Here is a 20,448-nt window from a genome sequence, read left to right as displayed (position 1 = left end):
AAGGGCTAGACTGATTAAGAAGGATTCAGTGGGTTTGAAGAAAGGATTTGCTTTTGGGGAAGTCATCCTTTCTCACAAGGGCTTGCAATTCCGGTCAGGTGGTCCGTGTCCAAATTGCACAGATGCTGAGCTTTGCAAGAGGAATGACAGACTAAATAGGGAATTGAACAGTGTGTGAGGCAGAATCTATCCATCTGGAACTAGCAACCCAAGACAAGGATTGCCTTAGGATCTGCAATTTAGATGCTAAGCATGAAGAGTCTTCCTAAAACACAGTGGAACATCTTGGTTCAGAAATTCCAGAAAAGCGTTGTTACAGCTAATGTGACTAACACCGACCTTCTGAGCATGGTTCGTGGAAGAGCAGTATATTGCTTCTAAGATAAATACTAAGCATCTGGGCAGCTGTTTCTCTGTGAAACTTGAAATTAGAGTTTCAAGTGTATTGATCAAATTGACAGTGAAAAACAAGTGACAGCAAACCTTGACAGGAAACGCTTTGAATCCTAGTAAATGTTTCTGCAACCGGAAGAGACACTTGGATTGGAAAATTAGTCTCATTCGTGTTTTACCCCTTTACACATTCCCTACGTTATTATGTAAAATATTCTTCCCAAACACTTCTGCAGTTTTTCATGTTCTGCTCTCGTTTACCCATGACTCCTACGGGGAACTGACAGGCATGGTAGCCAAAGCATTAGCACTCTACGAGAGCTACTCTGTGTCAACCAGAAGTGAGAGATACTTTTTTTTTATTTTACAATACAATTTAGTTCTACATATCAGCCACGGATTCCCTTGTTTCCCCCCCTCCCGCCCCTCTCCCCTTCCCCCCAGCCCACCCCCCCATTCCCATCTCCTCCAGGGCAAAACCTCCCCCAAGGACTGAGATCAACCTGGTAGACTCAGTCCAGGCAGGTCCAGTCCCCTCCTCCCAGGCCGAGCCAAGGGACCCTGCACAAGCCCCAGGTTTCAAACAGCCAACTCCTGCAATGAGCACAGGACCGGGTCCCACTGCCTGGATGCCTCCCAAACAGATCAAGCCAATCAACTGTCTCACCCATTCAGAGGGCCTGATCCAGTTACTTTAAAAGATACCTTTCATGGTTTTCAAAAAAAAAATGTTCTCATAATCATTATAGAGAAACATTCCTATCCTTATTCTCCTTAATAAATGACAAAATTAAATTCTCAGTTAAGTAATTTATTCAAGGTCATCAGTGTACTAGGTGGTTGAACCCAGACTGAATTTGAACTTCTTTTATTCCAGAGTGTGTTCTTTGCATTGCCATGGATTGTGTGGCAAGCAAGCTAATTAGAATCTTCTGTAACAGGAAAATCACTCTCTGATGAGATATGCCTCTCTTAGCTAATATTGGGCTTTGACTGTAGGACAGACATAGAGAATGTTAAGATTTGAAGTGCTGGACATTCGGGTGTTCTGATTAGAGCATATTTTTAAGAGCTCTATGCACTGTGACACCCATTCTTTGTCTGAAATTATCAATAAATATTTTATAAACATTTAAATATTAAGAAAAGACATATTTCTTCATATAGTTACCATAGCTGGTGCTCATATTCACATTTTATATGTCACTTTGCCATAAGACTAATGCATTTTATCTTTCTTATTGAGTGTGGATCTGAAAAATCACTTCTACTTACACACTAAAAATGCCTTTATTTAACCATTTTGAAGGCTGTTTGCTGCTTATGGAGACCAAGGTTGACTTGTCTTTTTAAAAAGTACTTTACAGTTGTTGTTCCACTGTCTTTTTATTGCATCATATCCAACAAAAATTCCTATATTCATTGTTTTTGTTTTTCTACATACAACATTCTTTCTTCTTTTGCTAGTTGCTCATGGTATTTTCTTTTCATTAAAGGTCTTGAATAAAGTGAAATAACTATGATATGCAGTGGCATTTTCATGCATGTTTCTTGTGTTAGGGCAGTGGTTCTCAACCTATAGATCGTGGCCTTTTAGGGGGTCGAGTGATCCTTTCACAGGGTCGCCTAAGGCCATCAGAAAACACAGATATTTCGATTATGATTCATAACCATAACAAATTACAGTTATGAAGTAGCAACAAAAATAATATGCTGGTTGAGGGGGTCACCACAGCGTGAGGAACTGTATTAGAGTCGCAGCATTAGAAAGGTTGAGAACCACCGTGTTAGGGGCTTTGGGAAATTTTGGATTTATCATGAAATTTCAATTTTTTTTTTGTTACTACTCATTTGTGTCTTTTTCTCCCTTATTTCATTGTCTCTCATTTAAGAACTCTAAAAGTATATCAAGTTGTAAGGAATCATGTCTCAGCTTGCTGTTGTTTTGCCTGTGTTATTTTAGTTGTTTTAATAAGAAACGTTGTGGCTCATTTTGGTTTCTATGTTTTAAAGCTTATTTATTTAATTCTCATGTTTAATCTGTTGTTGAGGCCATCTAATTTAGTGTAGTATGTCCATCTCCACAAGGTTGGCTCGTCTTTATTTTGTTCCACATCTCTAAACAATGGTGTTTTGGATATTTGTTTTTGAACATTAAAAAATGGCTTTTTGGATATGTCGTTCAATGTTCAACATAACCTAATTTTAGATCTTTTTTTTATTAACCCCCTTAAAAGAAACTCTTTATTCCTTTCCAGTTCCTCTCATTAATTTGTCTGTACCCTACTTCTTGTCCTCTCTCCCACCCCTTGTTCAAGTATTCATCCACTTTCTACTTGCATAGACTTGCTTGTTTGGATATCCCATATAAAAGAAATAATAAAATCTGAAAAGGTTCTTTTCCATACCTGGTTTCTTTCACTTCATTTTTTTTCAAGGTTCTTTGCTAGTTTGCCATGTACGAGGACTCATTCTTTGTTATTGTCAATTTGCATTACATTGACAATATGTACATTTAGTTCTTGTCATTCCTTATAGCATGATGTCTTTGTTCCACTTTGGGTTCTTACAGACTTTGTGTATTGTATGCATTTTGTTTATATTTTGATTTCTTTTGTAGTTATACTTGGGAAATGATGGCTCATTCCATCATTCTATGTTTCACACTTTGAGGAAATGCTTGTTTTCAAATACACGTGTCATATTACATTCCCAACAGCAACATGAAAGTTCCTCTCTCCCACATTTGTGCCACATCTTGCTTTCTGTTACCTCTCCTCATTCTTTGGAACATATAGATTTACTTACAGCTGCTTGCTTGTCTGCTGTCTTAACATACATTTCAATTCTCATTCATGACTTATTTTTCTAGTAATGAATTTTCTTTTAGTCAAGTTGGTAATAACTAAGTGAGGATCAGATATTGTAAAACGAACACATTGCTTGGTGACTTGCAACTTCATAGTCAATATTGCAGTTTAGTCGGCCACATATTTAAGTGATTGTTAAATCTCATTCTTTTAATCGGCTAGGTGGTACTACAACAGTGCCCAGTCTAGGGTTAATTATTGCTACTTACAGGGCAACACTTCCTAGAGGTCTATCATTTTACATAGATGATCATGCATCTCTCAATCCCAATTTGTGAAAATGTGAAAGCCTGGACTTAACTTTACAGGCTCAGGAATACGCCATGATAACTCGAACGGATACAGAGCAGTATCCTCCTGCAGACATTCTGTCTGCTGTTTAAAGGAAAGCCTAACAGGATCCAGATACTCCTGCAGACATCCTGTCTGCTGTTTATACAGGAGAGGAAAGCTTAACAGGATCCTGTCTGTGGTTTATGACCCTTGGAGATCTCTAGATAATCCTGCTGAGCAGTCCAGATAATCCTGTTCAGCGGGTTGTGGTTCCCCGCCAAAAGTCTAGACCAATAGTTTCAAAAAAATCACCTTGACCCTTCTACCCAATCCCAAATTGCCAATTCCCAGCTTGTGGTTTATTCCTGATAAAACCCCTCTACACCTGGGCTCATGGCCATGGCCATATTTCCTTCCATCTACCTTGAGGCGGCCCAGGTTGAACATGAATAAAAGGACCCTTATGTGCTTGCATCGGAAACCGGCTCCTTGGTGGTCTCTGGGGGTTTTGTACAACAAAAAAACGGTAGCCAATACCGACTCCGCTTAATCTCCAATCACCTTTAACAACCCTTTAGGGATTTTCCCTTGATGTTGCTCAGGTCTCAACTGAATATTTCACAAACCTGAACCTCTAGGAGCAGTTTTCTCTCCCTCCCTCTGGCACTCTGTCGACAGTAACCCCCTCAGTTTCAGCTGGATCTTCTCAACACAGGAGACCCAGCTGCTTCTGCTGGGGTCTGTGAGAACATCTGTAAAAGCACAATGTTTTGCACGCTTACGATTTAAAAAAAATGCCTTTTCTCAGTCGGTTGCAATTACCAGAATGAGAGGTCTCTCGCTCTTTTGGCCTCCAGGGCCAGGACTCCCTATCGCGCAGGCGCAGAGCCTCCCGCCAGCCCACACGCTCCAGCTACATCTGCGCGTGCGTCGAGGGCGGGTCCGGAGTCGGCACTTGGCCAATGAAAACAAGATGACGTTCCTTAGGTTCCCGCCCACCAACCCAGCAGCCAATCGCTTGCCTAGGCGCGCAGTTCCGGGAAAATCCAAAGGCGCCATCGCTGAGGAGCCATGGCGGCTGCAGAGAATGGAGCTGATGCTGCTCAAGAGTGAGTGTGGGCGGCGGGCGGCTGGGGCGGGCGGCGGCTCTGCCCGGTGGCTGTGGCCGGTGGCTTAGGAGGGTCGGTGTCACCCTGGTTTAGGAGGGCGACCTCTGAGAGACGGTTTCGCTCTTGATTTAGGAGTTCAGGCCCTGAGGGGCGGTGTCCCTAATTCAGGAATGCAACTTCTGGGGGGACTGACTTCTCTGTTTCAGGAGAAATACCTCTGGGTGGCTGTCCTAGGTCACTTTATGTCAGGTGCTGCCTTTGAGGGACTGCCCCTTGCCCGTCCAGGGCCCCTGTAGTGCATTCTAAAAGAATCAGTTCCATTACAGTTTGTCCTAACCAACCAACCCTTTGGCATTCTAGGAGACTTGTTTAATTTCTGTCACAACCCTTTTCGTTGGCGTGTTTTGTACTTATATCTGTCCCCTAGTGGATGGTTCCAGCCAGTAAGGAAAGGCTGGGCAATGCATCAAGTCTCCTCAGTGTCCCTCATCATGTGTTTTGAGAGGAGCCCTTGCTAGGATGACTCCTAAGGCTCACCTCAGTTTTGTCTTTTATCTGTTTCTATGTATGTGTCCCTGGCTACTTTCAGACTGACTCAGGTAGCTTTTATCCAGTGAGACACTCCCTATTTAAAAATGTAGCCACTTTAGCACCCTCCTTATCCCCCAGTATTCCTGATGGCTTTCCTCATGACACTTGGTTACCATTGCATGTTCTCCAGGCACAGCGTAGTTCTTCTGATCCCGGTCTGGAGCCCCTTCCGGTCCTGGTGTAGACTTTGGTCAAGTTGGGACCCTGAGCGTTGGCACAGCCCCCTGTTGCAGAATATTATTTTGACTGGGCAAAGATGTGTTACATTTGTTTATGCTGTGGAATATTTCTTTAACTGTGTAAAGGTGGGTTACATTTGTTTCCTGCTGCTTTTGTGAACGATGTAAAGGTGTGGTTCATTTCTTTAATGATGAAAAGACGTTTTGCTGTTTCATCTTGCTTGCTTAAGGCACCTGGTTGGCTTAACAAAGAGCTGAATGACCAATAGCTAGGCAGTGAGGAGACATGTGGGGCTGGTGGACAGAGAGAATAAATAGAAGAACTCTAGAGAACAGAAGAGAGGAGAGAGTGAGGGAGAAAAAGAGGGAGATGTCCAGGGCCAACCAGCAAACACAGAGTAAGAAAGAATGAAGGCAAAAAGCCCCAAGGCAAAATGTAGGTGAAGAGAAACACATTAATTTAAACTAGAGAAAAGAAAGCTAAGCAGAAACGAGTATAAGCTCAGGCCGGGCATTCATAACTAATAATAAGTTTCTGTGTCATGATTTGGGAGCTGTTTGGTGACCCAAAAGAAATCCTGGGACAGTCCCCAACATATATGCATGTGTATATGTCCTTTAGAGGTAGTGTGCTATGATATCATGGTCCCACTTGTTTTCTACAGGGTCCTGGCTGAGGTAGCAGTCATTCTAGAACCTGTAGGCTTGCAGGAAGAAGCAGAACTGCCGGCTCGGATCCTGGAGGAGTTTGTGAAGGTATGTACAAGGTGGGACCCAGCTTTTCAGAGGGTAACGGCTGGTCTTAGGATTGCCTATTGAGATTTCAGGCAGCAGTGTGGAGGAACAAAATGGAAGATGATCTTGGCATAGAGTGCTCGAAGGTAAGGAGAGTCCCTGCTTCTGTCCCCACTCTGACTAGAACTCTCGGAAGAAGGACAAGCTGCTTTGTAGCCAGCTGCAGGTAGTGGACTGCCTACAGAATTTTCTGGCTCAGGAGGATACTGCCCAGAGCTCAGACACTTTGGTCTCTGAAGACATGAGTCGTGAGTAGGCTTGGATTTGTGGTAGGGTCTGGTCTGAATGGTTGAAGAGGGAGATGTGAGTGATGTCTGTGTCTAGCTAATGGGAAGACTGTGGCCAAGTGTTTTGGAAGGCTTGCTGCAGGCCACCCTCACTCATGCTCTCCTTCTTTGTGGCCCATCTCAGGACGCCAGGCAGCTGAAGCTAAAGAGCGATGGAAGGAACTGAAGGCCACATACCAGGGCCATGTGGAAGCCATAAAATGTGCCCTGACCCAGGCCTTACCCCAGGTAGAAGAGGTCCAAAGGAAGTACACAGAGCTCCAGGAGGCGTGCGAGCAACTTGAGACTAAGGTACACCTAGAAGACTTGAGGGGATGAAGGGCAGGAGGAGGGGAGGGGTAAGCTGGGTTGGACTTTAGGCACCGTCTCCACAATCAAACCTCCGAAGTCAACCTTTTCTCCCCGCAGAAGCGAGTCATCGAGGAGAAACTACAGACAGCTCGGAAGCAGTGGCTGCTGCACCAGGTGGGCTCTTGCTCTTCTCTAGGCTCTTTTCTGCCTCCGAATGGTGAGGTACCTCTTTCTGTCAGTGAGGGTGAGCCCTGAGCTCTGTCCAAGCAGGGGAGATTGGAGGTGTGACTCCAAGGGAGCAGCATCCCATGAGTCATGTCTGCACCCTCACCCCCATCAGAAACGTCTCCAGAGTCTGGTGAAGATTTCTGCAGAGGTCAAGGAACATCAGGCGAGAGCTCAGCAGAAGCTTGACCGGTCAAATCAGGAACTGGAAACCTTGAATCAGCAAGCAGGAGAGGAGCAGGATAAGCTGCAGAGGTGAGGCTGGAATCCTGGGTGGGAGACTCAGGCAGTCTGCCCGATACTACTTTTCACTGCACACAAACTCTGTCCTTTTAGGACCCAGACCTACCTCCAGCTACTGTGCACCCTGCGGAATAAGCTGCTGGTACTCGAAGCCAAGGCTGAGGACAGGGACATCACAGGAAATGCCCTTCCACCTGAATCTCTCTAAAGGTAAGCCCCATCAGCTGACCAAAGAGCACAGCAGAACAGGGAAACCGTGGAGGGGCAGTAGTGTGTCCTTCCAACTGAATTAAGAGTTGATTCGGCAGATGCAAAGAGGAGCTGGGGACTTGATCTGACTCATTGTCCAGATTATATATCAAGGCCAAAGGCCCACACCCTCAAGTGATGACGTTCTGGGTGATGGTAGAAGTATGCACGACTCAGAATTTGGTGTCCTTTAATTTGCAAAGTTGAAAGGGAATCCTCTCCATCTGAACTCTAGCTCTGAGGGAACAGGAAGTGGGAGGGTAGGAAGAACGTGATTGTAAGAATTTCTGTTGTGTTTAGGAAAAGATAATGCTCTTAAATGCATTTTTAATGTTTTTAGAGAATGCCATTCATAATAATTGCTATTTTTTGATTAGACTGGAAAAATAGTTATAGCCTCAATGTGGTCTTTGTTTAATGTTTCCTAGGGGTTTGGAATTATTTCTTTTAGAATTGTGTGGTGTTTCCTTTGGATTGTGTGTGTTAATTTTTTCCACTTACATTTTTAATGTGTTTGGTTTTTTTGAGGTCTGAAAAATTGTGTTCAAGTTTTCAACTATGATTGTTAATTTACTTATTTTTCTTCATAGTTCTGTTGTGCTTGATGGTATTTTCATCACTTACCTAGGCTCTTCTGTACCTGTCCTTTACCATTATGTACTTGCCCTCCTTATCTCTACACAAATACCTTTGGACTTATAGTGAAGCATTTTTAAAATTAATGTAACCTTGCCAGTTCTCTTTGCCTACCTTTTATCTGGCTTACCTTTGTCTGGATTTCAATTTTGAGTTTCAACCTTTTTTTTTGTTTGTTTGTTTTTTTCGAGACAGGGTTTCTCTGTGTAGCTTTGGAGCCTATCCTGGAACTCACTTTGTAGACCAGGCTGGCCTCGAACTCACAGAGATCCTCCTACCTCTGCCTCCCAAGTGCTGGGATTAAAGGCGTACGCCACCACCGCCTGGCAGAGTTTCAACCTTTTTTAATCCTATCATTTGTCACTTGTATGCAACATTTTTAGGGCTTCTTTGAAAAATTGGTTTCAGTCGCACTTTAAGATTTCATAATGCTCAGTTTATAATTACTGTAATTTCTATTTTAATTTTCTTTGTGCCTTAGTTTTAATGTATTGTCTTGTTGTATCTCTTTTGTCCTTTTTATTGCTTAGAAGCTCTGTAAGTTCAGCTATCATTAGCCTAAAGTTAATGTGTAAGGAATATTGATCCTTTTCTTAAACACAGAAAGAAACCCAGAAGGCATTACTATTGACCTATCATCCCACTTTTAACTAATAAAATACAATTGTTCATCATACTACTTCTAGCCTGTTTGTATTTTCACATATTAAAATTTTAGTCATTCAGTGCAATATTCACATCTACATATGAATTTACCATTTACTTTACCTTGATTTTACATTTTATTGCTTTCTTATAGAGTAACTTCATCATAAAGAAATGTCTAATAATTTCCTTTAGAGTTGGTCTTAGTTAACTTTTCTATTGCTGTTAAGAGACACTGTGCCCAAAGCAATTTAAGGAAAGCATTTAACCTAGGGCTTCCTTACGGTTTCAGACCGTGAGTCCATGACCATCGTGGCAAGGAGCATAACAACAAGCAGGCATGGCTCAAGAGCTGGCAGCCGAGAGCTTACATCTAGTCCATAAGCAGCAGGCAGAGAGGAGAGACTGGGACTTCTGGTTTGGGCTTTTAAAACCTCACAGCCTCACAACCTCACTCCAGTGACCCATCTCCAAAAGACCACACCTCCTAATCCTTCTCAAATAGTTCTACCAACTAGGGACCAAACATTTAAATATGAGCCTATGGGGCCCATTCTCATTCAAACCACCACAGAGTATAAAGACTGTATAGCTTGAATAATTTTGTTTCCTCCTCAAAGTATTCCCTCATACTTTTCTGACTCTAATTGTTTCCTATGAGAAATCAACTGCAAATTTCAAAGCTCTTTCTAGGGTATGCTTTTCTTCTTTTTTTTTTTTTAAACTTTATCAAGGTAAAAATAGAAAAACAGTGTATAGTATAAAGGTATACAACATGTTTTGATATAGGTATATGCTGTGAAATGATGAAATCAAAGCCAGTAGTAGTTATTACTTCACACTTTTCTGCATTGAGACTACCCAAGATTCACTGTCTCAGCAGTTTTTACCGTACAATAAATCAACTGGTTACTGTGTTATACCCAGATTGCCAGAACTCATTCATGGGTTCTTAAGCTCACTGTCTGCTCGCAGAATCTAGTGTTTTCTACTTTGTCATTTTATTATGTTGTGAATAGTTTGGGATTTACTTTTACTTGCCATTAATTGAGCAAGTACCAGCCTTTCAACAATTCTAGACTATTCTCAGCCTAGTCTCTTAGGAATGGACCTCGTTGTGTTAGTCTAAAGGAGCATTTAATATTTTTTAAATGTCATTGTAGTTGTATGTTGGTATCCATTATTCAGTCATCATGAATTTTTAATTTTCATTTCAAGATGTTATATATAAAGCCCAGTATACTTTTAGTTGTTTATTTTTCTGTGTTAAGAATGATGCCCACAGAAATCTTGTCATCGCTCTTGGCTAGGTTACTAGTTTACAACCTTGGTACACTGCCAATATTGCATGCTGCCATTTGTTTATGTTTGAGTAAGCTCACTGTGAGCTCTCCTCTTCCTGACCTTTGTCTTTGGCAATACTTTGTGCCTCATACACAGCTGAAAGGATTCTGCCAGTGGCTAATGGGTACCACCAGTGTAACTTGTACAAATTTTAAAATACATATTTGTGCTATTCTTTATATCTGCATATATCTGCATGCTACCTAGTTTACGTTCTTGCTGTCTGGATGTTATTTCTCTTTCTCATTAGTATTTCCCAAGGGGCTTTTATTTCTTTTGTTTGTCTAGCTGAGGGTACTCTAGCTGAGGGTACAAATAATGGTAGGACACTTGCTTAGTATATACAAGGCTCTACAATTAATCCATAGCGCCACAAATGAAGGGGAGTGACGGGACATTTCAAACTTTGGCCTTTTTACAGCTTTTTTTCTTCTTTTAACTCACTCTTTTTTTAAATTATTTGTTATTTCCTTTCTTGCGACATATTTTTAATATTTGTATAATTTAGATAATTGGTAGATTAAAAAAATGCCCTTTCTTCGCTGTGTAGGGTTATATATTTTATGAAGCATTATTATTTTATAATTTTGTTCTTTCTAACTTAGTTACCTAAAAGTACACTAAATTATCAGTCATAACATTAGAAATTCCTGCTAACTTTGAAAATGGAAAATCTCGTTTCATATACTGTTAGTCCTCTCCCATTTTCTGGCCTTTCAGAGATGTGTTGCACAAATTCTAATTGGTCTTATAATAAAAACCTGGAGCCAGGTAATGGGAGAAATGCTGAAAGATCAGAGGAAACAAACCACAGCTACTTCTCACCTGGCCAACTCCTCAGCTGAAAAGGGAAGGTCCTGTCTCCACGAATCCTCAGACTAAATGTCCCTGAGTCCTCCAGGGTGCTGAACTCCTGTCTCCTCCCATCTTATATTCCTTTCTCTGCCCAGCCATGTCACTTCCTGTCTCAGCCTTCCTAGTGCTGGGATTAAAGGTGTGTGCCACCACTGCCTGGCTTTGTTTTTCTTTTAGACTGGATTAATCTCCTGTAGTCCAATCACTGCCTCCCACGTGCTAGGATTAAAGGTGTGTGCCACCACTGCCTGGCCTCTATGTTTAATCTAGTGGCAGGCTCTGTCCTCTGATATTCAGGCAAATTTTATTTGTTAGACTACAAACAAAATATCACCACAGAGATGAGTACATTTCATCCCTTACAGAATCTATGTAACTTGCATTAAAATGTCTTCTTTGTGTGTGTTTTATGCATAAGTTATGAAATACTAGTGGAGTGTGAAATTGAATACATTGATTTAATCATGATTCCTGGCCCAGTCTTTGAGTGACCCATTTGATACTTAGATTGTTGGGTTACGAAAAACTCACTGTTCGGATTCTTAGTCTATTAACTGACAAACATGCTTCACTGACACACTTGGCACTAGAATCAGCATCCCTTAGGAGTTTTGAAGCCTTTTTCAAATGTCTTTTGAGAAGCATAAATTATCCTACTTTAGTTGAATTAAGAGCAAAGTTCTAAAGTCTTTTTCTTTGTGATACATCATCTCTTGCTTTGTAGGCCAGAATGGCCTTAAATTCCTAGTCTCCTGCATTAGCCTTCTCATGGCTGAGATTATACCTGTTTACCAACACGTCTTGCTAAAAGACCTCTTCATGGAATCTATAATATGTAAAGATTGGTACCATATTTTTATACATCTGTCAAATTATGACAGAATTTAACTAGTCCAAAAAGTTTTCATACTAAATTTTTTATCATTGTGTATCTCAGCCATAGTTTTATGTTCTACATGTATGTGGAAAGAAAATAGTGTCTTTGAGGCAGAGTCTGGTCTTGATCCTGGATTAACTGGATCAGATACTGTAGTATTAAATGGGTAATTTAAAACAGTCTATTTAACGAAGCATAGTATCATATCTTACTGTTTGTGTTCAGAACTCCAAAATTGTTAGAAATAGATAGGCTGTTTCTAATTTGAAAATCTCTATTCATAACAATAGCTGCATTGCCTATTTCAACATGTCATGTACAATCTGAGAGGAAATAAGAGTAAAAAGAAACACTAAGCTCATTGTATGAGTTCAACCACAGAGACACATAATGTACATGTACATGTATGGCATATGTCCATGCACACATGCACATGCATTGGGCAGGGAACCAGATAAGATGGAGCAAGGGTGTGACAACTTTCTTTACAGTAGGTTTCCTTTTTCAGATTTCTTCTCCATACTCCTATGTACAAGACCCTACATACTTTTGTCATCAAAAATCAATATATACTTTGATTTGTGATGTATTCATACTTGAAGAGTATTTGGCAAATATTCATTATATACTATTAAGGGAAGACTAACTAGAGAGCTGGGGAGTTTTAGCTCAATTTCAAGCATGTAATTACCTGGAGGCAAATATCAAATATTTATTGAAGGTGTTGTATGCTGAACATAAGTCCTGAGCATTGAAGGCAGTGGTCCTGTACTCTGCAAGCTTAAATTTAGAAATGGAAGAGAGAAATTAATTCTATCAAAAAATGATAATACCTTCTACCATTTAAGGCTAAGAAACAGAATGATTTGGCCACATCAAGGATGATTACATTTATCAGGCTGAAGAAACATTAAGAATGGAATCAGGAATACTAGGAGCCAAGCAGAGCTTGGAGCAGAGGTTATAATATGGTAGAGGAAGTAGTGAGTCTCTACGAGCTTTTACCATCGTGGCTACATAGTCAGAGCCTTCATCCAGAATATAGAGAACCTAGTGAAGTTTCTTACTTTGGGAAAATATCTTCAATTGCATTTTAATTCAGGGAAATCATCAGTGTTTCAGTTCTTGGCAGAATGGGCATCAGAAAAAAAAAAAGTGCTTCCATTCGTATTGCTTTTGGGGACTATAGAATGACAGTAGCTGGAAAGCTGAAATCCGCTTCAGGCAATTAGATACTACCTGAAAGCAACATTGGAGTGGCATCCGGATGGAGCCTCTTATTTTGGAATGCAGCTATGTTGAAAAGCCTACTTTAGAAGAATACAGTGTAGCTGTGAGCTACAGCATATTATCAGGGATAGTGAGTAAGGCAGTTGAATGACACTTATATTCCTAGATGGTGTTAGTTATCAATTAAAAAGCAAAAAGATACCTCTGGAAAAGAGAGAACTACCTACTTTTGTAGTTCATACTTCATGGTAGTAGTCACTAAGGGCTCATGAATGTTGGAAAGCATTTTTAGCAATGCAAAATTACTCATTATGTCTAATAATCTACCTATCAAGGATGTAGGAATTAATTGAATATATGAAAGGAAAAGAACTGCCATCTGTATATAAGCATTTAAGTAAGAGCTATGCTTATAATAATATTATAAATAATAATTTTAGACAATGGGTGTGGTTTATCAGTCATAACTTTAATACTTAGATTCAACAATATTCTTAGGTTCCTTAAATTTAAAGCAAAGAGGAAATTTCAAGTTCCGCTGTCATCCTTGGTACTAGAAATAAGCTTTTTAAATTTATTTTGAGAAATTAAAAATTTTATCCAGTGGCATCAAGGAGATGGCTCAGTTGGTAATGTGCCCGCTGTGAGAGCCTGAGGAGCAGAGTTCAATCCCTTGCATCCGTTTCAAACATACTGGACATGGTGACAGAAGTTGCTTGTAAGCCCAGTATTGTAGAGGTGAAGACAGGTATATCCCTGGGGCTCTGAATTAGCAAGCTACAGATTCAGTGAGAAACTCTTATCTCCCCCAAACAAGGTGGACATCAGCTGAGGAGGGATGACACCAAAGTCTGTCCTTTGAAATCCACACACATGCACACATAAGTGCATGCACACGGACACACAAACACACATCCACATGCATACAAGTTACCTAAGGGAATACTTGATAGCATTATGGGAGTTTTTATTGCCTTTATCTCTTTTTCACAGTCCCAGAGATCTTTAGTAACTATTTCCCCACCTCAGTTAAGCCCCCTTGGCATGCTGGGTGGTGATTGAAACAGTGAGAGTTACTAGAAACATGTATCACAGCAAGAAAAGGGAAGGGTAGTAAATAGGTCATTTACTAAGCATCACTGCCAGTGTTTTGTTGCTGTGGTACCTGAGATAAACAAGTTGAAGGCACCCAAATCTGGGCTCATGATTTCAGACTGCAGTCAGTTGTTCCCATGCTTCTGGGGATGTAAAAGGTCTCTGGGCCTGCTGATGTTGTGTGGGTATCATTGCAGAAGGGTGTAATGGAAGAGAGTACCTCACCTCATAGCAACCAGGAGAGGGAGGGTGCATATATGCCTATGAGTTCATGCTCGTAATTGCTAACACAGCTATACTCTTTAAGGCATACTCCCAGTGATCCACTTCCTCCAACTAGGTCCCACCTCCTAGTCCATTCAGCTAGATTGATCCCTTGGTGAAAGTAAAGCCCTCATGATCCAATCACCTCTTCACTACCAGTCAGGTCCTAGGTCTTCAGCACATGAGCCATTCTGTGGTCTATTTCATATCTAATGCAGAACAGAAACTATAGATTGTGTATCTTTTGAGGAAAGCTAAACAGATTTAATATGTCCAAAGCATAACTTGTTTTGCATCTAATTAAATTATTTAAATTAAACGTTTCTTTGGAAATTGAGCTCCCCAAAAGTAGAATATGATTTAAGGTAAATATTTGTCTCAAATTACTTTTCCATAAAATACAAACATGTTTAAAATGTTTTTGTATTTAATATTACTTTGTAAATTTAGTTATGAAGCTAGTACATTTTGTTTTCTCTAGGTGTCTAGTCTAATATAGAAGAATTTTGTATGTGTATAAAATTACATATGGGTTTATACATATGCAGTATATGTGTGAACTGTCAGGCATCTGCCTTCTAAATTTATTCTGCTATGAGCCGGTGATGGCACACGCCTTTAATCCCAGCACTCAGGAGGCAGAGCCAGGCAAATCTCTGAGTTCAAGGCCAGTCTGGTCTACGGAGTCTACGGAGATCCAGGATAGGCACCAAAGCTACACAGAGAAACCCTGTCTTGAAAAACAAAAAAAACAAAACAACAAAAAAATTATTCTGCTTTATTCTTTCAAGACTCATTTCAGTCATGAAGACACCTGGAGACTATAGGAATCTTGTCTAACTTCACTGCAGTTTTGATTACTACCAAGTTTACTGTATTTCTTTTTTACTGGGTTTCCTATTCATTTGTTTACAAAGAAGCTAAATGACTCCTTGGTTCAATTTTTAATTTTGTGTCAGGAGCTGTGTTTACATTCAATGCTATGGTGTATTTCAAGAGATGTTTGCTTCTTGGAAGTTTTTCTCAATTTACCATCATTGAAATTTTGTGAGACTATGTATTTTATTCAGTCAGTTAAAATATATATAATGGTTCCCACATGGCTGATGGATAGTATAAAAAAAAGCATTAAATATGATGCATTTTCTTCAGATATTGCTATCTTCACAGCATATGCTTTGTAGGAAATGTGGATAAAGTGTCTTCATTCTTATGACAAATCCTCCAAAGCTTTCCATAATGTTTCATGATTCATGATCCTCAGTTCCTTCATTGGTAATTTCTCTGCCCTCTTAATACATTCTGTATTAACAGATTCCCTCTTGGATTGGCTGAAGTCATTCTTGGTTTACTTTTCTGGGTGTCCTGAATAAGAAACCAAACCTAGATCTCTCTCAGCTGCTTGCTTTCTTAGTGATGTTAATGGATAGCCTGAATATGGAGACACTGACAAGACTTGCTAATTATTTAACGTATGTTTTCCTGGGTATATCTGGCATGAAAATCATTCTTTGAAGGTAACCAGAGGCTCTGTGAACATTGCATTTCCACAATGGAATGAATGGCCCTTGAAAAACTTCACAGTTCATGAACTAAGACAGTGAAGAGGTGAGGTAACCTTGAATATAATTATGGAAAACAATTCCAGTACCCTTGAATACAACGATATTTGTCTATGGTAAAATTTTATAGTTTAGGTTAAAGGTTGCTACAGTACTATGTTGTGTGCTTATTTTTTTGATTTGATCCCATGGTGGAACTTGTTCTGTATGCAGGGAGTTATCTCTCATGGCCAGTCTCAGCTCCTGTTCCTGTATGGAGAGGGACCTTAGTAGTCCAGTAGTCAGTCCAGTCTTTTTCATAATGACACAAGTGAACTATTGATTAACAGACACTTTCCATAGGAAGTGACTTTGTTCTATTAAATATGCTATTATTGATGTAAAATACATATTCCTAGGAAATATGTGAGGGCTTGTCTAACTCCCTGGAAATTAAGTAGATCAAGAAAATATCTTAGAAATGGTGAGGCGTGAAATCTTTGTAGAGATAATGTCTTATCAAGGAAGCATTAAAGTATATTTTAAGCACAGTAAACATTTGGATTCCAAAATCCAAAAGAAGTGGCATAAATATTTTGATGAACAGTAAGAAGTGTGGCTGGAGAGGCTAGAATAGATGGGCTTGTTCAGCTAGGAGAGAACATTGCTTGACTCAAAGCAGTTGTTGGACAGTGTGGCAAAGGACATCCTGAAGAATTTGAAGGTTAGAGGTAAAAACAAATAGATATTAAAACTTTAAGCTCTTATCTGTCTTTTTAATATTAATGTGTTTATTTTATTATCTTTAAAATGAAAACAACATCTTTTGAAATCCTCCTGTTTTTGAGCAAAGATAATATCATGGTTATCACATAATTTTTGGCTTCCAGATATTGAATACTTAAGTATTACTGTTGTTGTTTATAGACCTAGTAACTATCCATCAGATGCTTAAGGTGAAGAGAATTCCAGCAATTGTTGTAACATTCAAATTTAAGGGCAAGTGTATTCAAGTTTCTTTGTGCAGGTCATAGTTAACATACATTTATATTTTTGTCTCCTTAATGATCAAAATATACTATGTTGAAGGCTTTGGTTCAGGAGAATTGATGAAAGTTCTTTAAGCAAGGTTGACTGTACAGGTTTGTCATACCTGCTTCCTAGTTTAGGCCTTGAAAACATTAAACATGTCTGGTGACTGTAATGCCGTGAGCTTAGGGACCCAGGAATGGTATGCCATTTAACAGCATCAACTTCTTAACAGTGTCATCTCACTAAGTAGCTTTTACAAATACCATTGAAACACTGACCAGAAATTTTTGTCTTGGATTTCTTGAGACAGAGCTCTGTTTTGTAGTTCAGATCTGTGCCAAACTCGTAATCCACCTGCTTCCACTCACTTGATGGGATTATAGGCCACAACACCCAACTGGAGTGAGGAGGGGAGAGTCCACAAGTGGAATCTAGGTTCTCCAGTCTTACAAGAAATAGCACTAGCAAGGACAGTTGTGCTGGACTGTCTAGGAAAGGGAAGAGGCAGGTTTGTACATTATATGCTATCTCCAGAAGAGTTCTATCACATACAAACATTCTGATATCTCCAACCAAACATTTTGGAAAAATCCCATTTACTGTGAGTGCTAATAATTTTTTTAAATATGAGAAGCTACTTCAAGGATTATTCATGTCCAGTTTCAAAATAACATAGGATTCAAGTGGATTCTGTGTGCATTCACTTCTGTCCTCACAAAAATGATGTGAAACTGTACTGCCAGAACAGTACTCTACTGTTCCTTCAAGTAGCCCTTATGCTAAAGCACAAAACCATGTGTGCTTTGAAGAGACCATTACTAAACTGCTTGTATGCTTGAGTATCTCATAAGTCACAAAATACCACTGTGTTCTCAGATACTGAATACCATATTAAATCAGTTGCCTCATACTTGGGAAGATGTCCTAAGTTTATAAACCCCTCACACACTGGGAATTTTAGAGTACTAATGAACGCTACTTCTACTGATCCCTGACCTGACTTAATGCTTTGATTGGTAGATTTAGGTTTGGTTAAAGTTGTAAAGGAGGGAAAGAGTTGACGTGCTACTTTTGAGTTTGAAATATTCTAGCTTCCTTAAGAAAACTGTTTAATAGTCTTTGGGGTGAGTCACTTATATGTACATTGATATAAGAATATAAGTATACATAGTATATATACACTATGTATATATTTATATACTTATATGTACATTTATATACTTATATGCTATGTACACGTATATACTCATATCCATGCAGTGTGTACTCTCCTTTATTTTCATGTCACTTCCTTGGCTGTATCTCCAACTTCTGTGACACTCTCAAAGAGCCTGAAGGGCCATGAGAAAGTGACCTCATGAATTATATGACTAAGTATGCTTTTGTATTTTCCTCTTGGAGATTTCATATTCCAATGGAAAGTTTCTTTTTTTCTTTTCTTTTTTTTTGTTTTTAATGTGTATGGATATTTTTGCTTGTATATGTGCCTGTGTGCAATGTACATACTATACCCAAGAAAGCTAGAAAAAGGTGTTGAATCTCCTAGAACTGTCGTTACAGAGGACTGTTAGCAGCCATGTGGGTGTTGGGAATTGAGCCTGAGTCCTTTGCCAGAGGAACCAGTGCTCTTAACTGCTGTGCCATCCATCTTTCTTGCCCCTCAATGCAAAGTGTTTTAATCTTGCAATGATTTCCTTTTGTCTACTTTCCAATTTTCAAACCACAAGGGTTTCCAAAATACTTGCTTTTTTGATTGTTCTTAAAGATTTATTTATGATTTATTTTTATTTTATGTGTATGAGTGTTTGCTTGCATGTATGTATGTACTCTTCTGTGTTCTCCTGGCACATGAGAAATCTAGAAGAGATCATTGAGTCTCTTGGAACTGGAGTTAGAGATACTTGCGAGCCCCCAAATGGGTGCTGAGAACTGACCAAGCCTGAGTCTTTTATGAGGCAGCAAATACTCTTGACTGCTGATCCATCTGTCTCTCCAGCTCCTTGTTTGCTCTGTTTCAGCCCTGTCTGTCATCTCTCTTTCTCTTCCCTACCTCCCCCTAAACAGAGAAGTATGTCATGTGATGTTTACAGAAAGTTTTCCTTATTTCTGACCCTGAATTAATTGATCTGGAAGATTTTATTTACCTATAAAAATCCCAAGTGTCACGTCTGTGATTAATAATTAAAGATGTTGATTTTTTTACTGTCATTTCCGAATATCTCAAAAGAATTGAGTTGCCATAAAATATCTTAGAAGTGCAAATGCAGGGAAATCTTTTAGTAAGAGATATCTTTACTGCATCTGTTCCTAAATGTATTGTCATTTGGGGTGAGAGTGTGTGTGTGTGTGTGTGTGTGTGCGTGCGCGCGCGCATGTAGCCAGCCAACTCCTTAAGACTTGAATTAGGTGCATAGCACAGGTACAGTGATATTTGAAAATAGACAAGGACAAAATGTGGTAGAAAGTCAAGTCATTGGTGCCAGAATAGCTTCCAGAAAGGTGGAGGAAATATGAAAGCAATAGCATTGAGATAGTAGAGTGCTTCATGTCTTTGGGGAATGGCTAGAAGGCCGAGAGTGAGAGCAGAATAAGGAAATAAGGAGCATGAAATGATTCCTGAAAAGCTCAGAGCCAGGTCATATTGGGGCTTTATGGACTGTAGTTGGGAGTTTAGGCTTCATTCTGAGTTAAGAAGCTAGCAGGAATTTTGAACAAGACAACTATGTGTATGTAATTTAAAAGAGCTTAAAGCTACTGTATGAATAAAAAATGTAAGATGAGGCAAAAGGTAGTAGCTGACTGAATCAGAGTCGTACCTTTAGAGGGAGTGATAAACAGTGAGATGTAGATACATCTAAGAAAAGAGCTAACAATTGTGCACCTTCTGGATTTCTGCTGAAAAGACAGTGATATTAATATTGTATGGTAAATTGAAAGCCTGCAATGGCCTTGTCTTATTTGACAGATTTTATCTAGTCAGGGTCTTGATGGTCTCTCACTTTTCTTAAGACATTGGTTAGTATATCTAAAGGGAAACTATGATGGAAAATAAAAGCTAACAGCAGGGACCAGCATAGAGTCTCCTAAATAGGATTTTGCTGACCTAGGACAACCTCAGGATGCTGCTCTCAGGCTGCCTTTCTTCCTTTTCTAGAAGTCTGCTTGTCTTGGTTGCCCACAGAAGACTTTGATGGGGCCAGTGATACTGCATGTCTTTGCTTGACCTTGGTATTCAAGTTGGCAATGGGAAGATAGTGGGAAATGCAAGCAGACAAACATGTAGATGGGGCTCTGTTGGGGAGAGGCCCTGCTGAACCTCCAGATGGAGGTCATCTCCCCACATCTGCACTCCTCGGTATGGAGGCAGCTACTCTTCCTGATTTGTTAGACTCCTCAAGGGATGTTTGTCCTTGATACTCAGTGA

The 20,448-nt window shown here is 39.8% G+C and overlaps 1 protein-coding gene across 3 annotated transcripts in view; it reads left to right on the top strand.

Annotated features, from left to right (window-relative positions):
- The first annotated feature begins 4,533 nt into the window (after positions 1–4,533).
- Zwint (ZW10 interacting kinetochore protein) overlaps positions 4,534–20,448 on the top strand; it is a 34,808-nt gene continuing 18,893 nt past the window's right edge. For 2 of the 3 annotated variants that reach the window (XM_052744726.1, XM_052744725.1), the window contains exons 1-7: positions 4,534–4,645; positions 6,081–6,171; positions 6,335–6,458; positions 6,622–6,788; positions 6,906–6,962; positions 7,129–7,268; positions 7,350–7,466. In XM_052744726.1, coding sequence (XP_052600686.1) covers positions 4,608–4,645; positions 6,081–6,171; positions 6,335–6,458; positions 6,622–6,788; positions 6,906–6,962; positions 7,129–7,268; positions 7,350–7,464 — 732 coding nt within the window. In that variant the 5' untranslated portion in view covers positions 4,534–4,607 and the 3' untranslated portion in view covers positions 7,465–7,466. Of the gene's footprint in view, positions 4,646–6,080; positions 6,172–6,334; positions 6,459–6,621; positions 6,789–6,905; positions 6,963–7,128; positions 7,269–7,349; positions 7,467–10,850; positions 15,005–20,448 lie in introns of those variants that run through there. The other variant, XM_052744727.1, reaches the window with a different exon arrangement.

The sequence above is a fragment of the Peromyscus californicus genome, unplaced genomic scaffold, assembly GCF_007827085.1.
Source record: "Peromyscus californicus insignis strain IS unplaced genomic scaffold, ASM782708v3 Scaffold_19__1_contigs__length_69161282, whole genome shotgun sequence".
Classification (NCBI taxonomy): Eukaryota; Metazoa; Chordata; class Mammalia; order Rodentia; family Cricetidae; genus Peromyscus; species Peromyscus californicus.
Note: the sequence above shows the minus strand (reverse complement) of the source record. Positions and strands in the feature narration are given on the sequence as shown.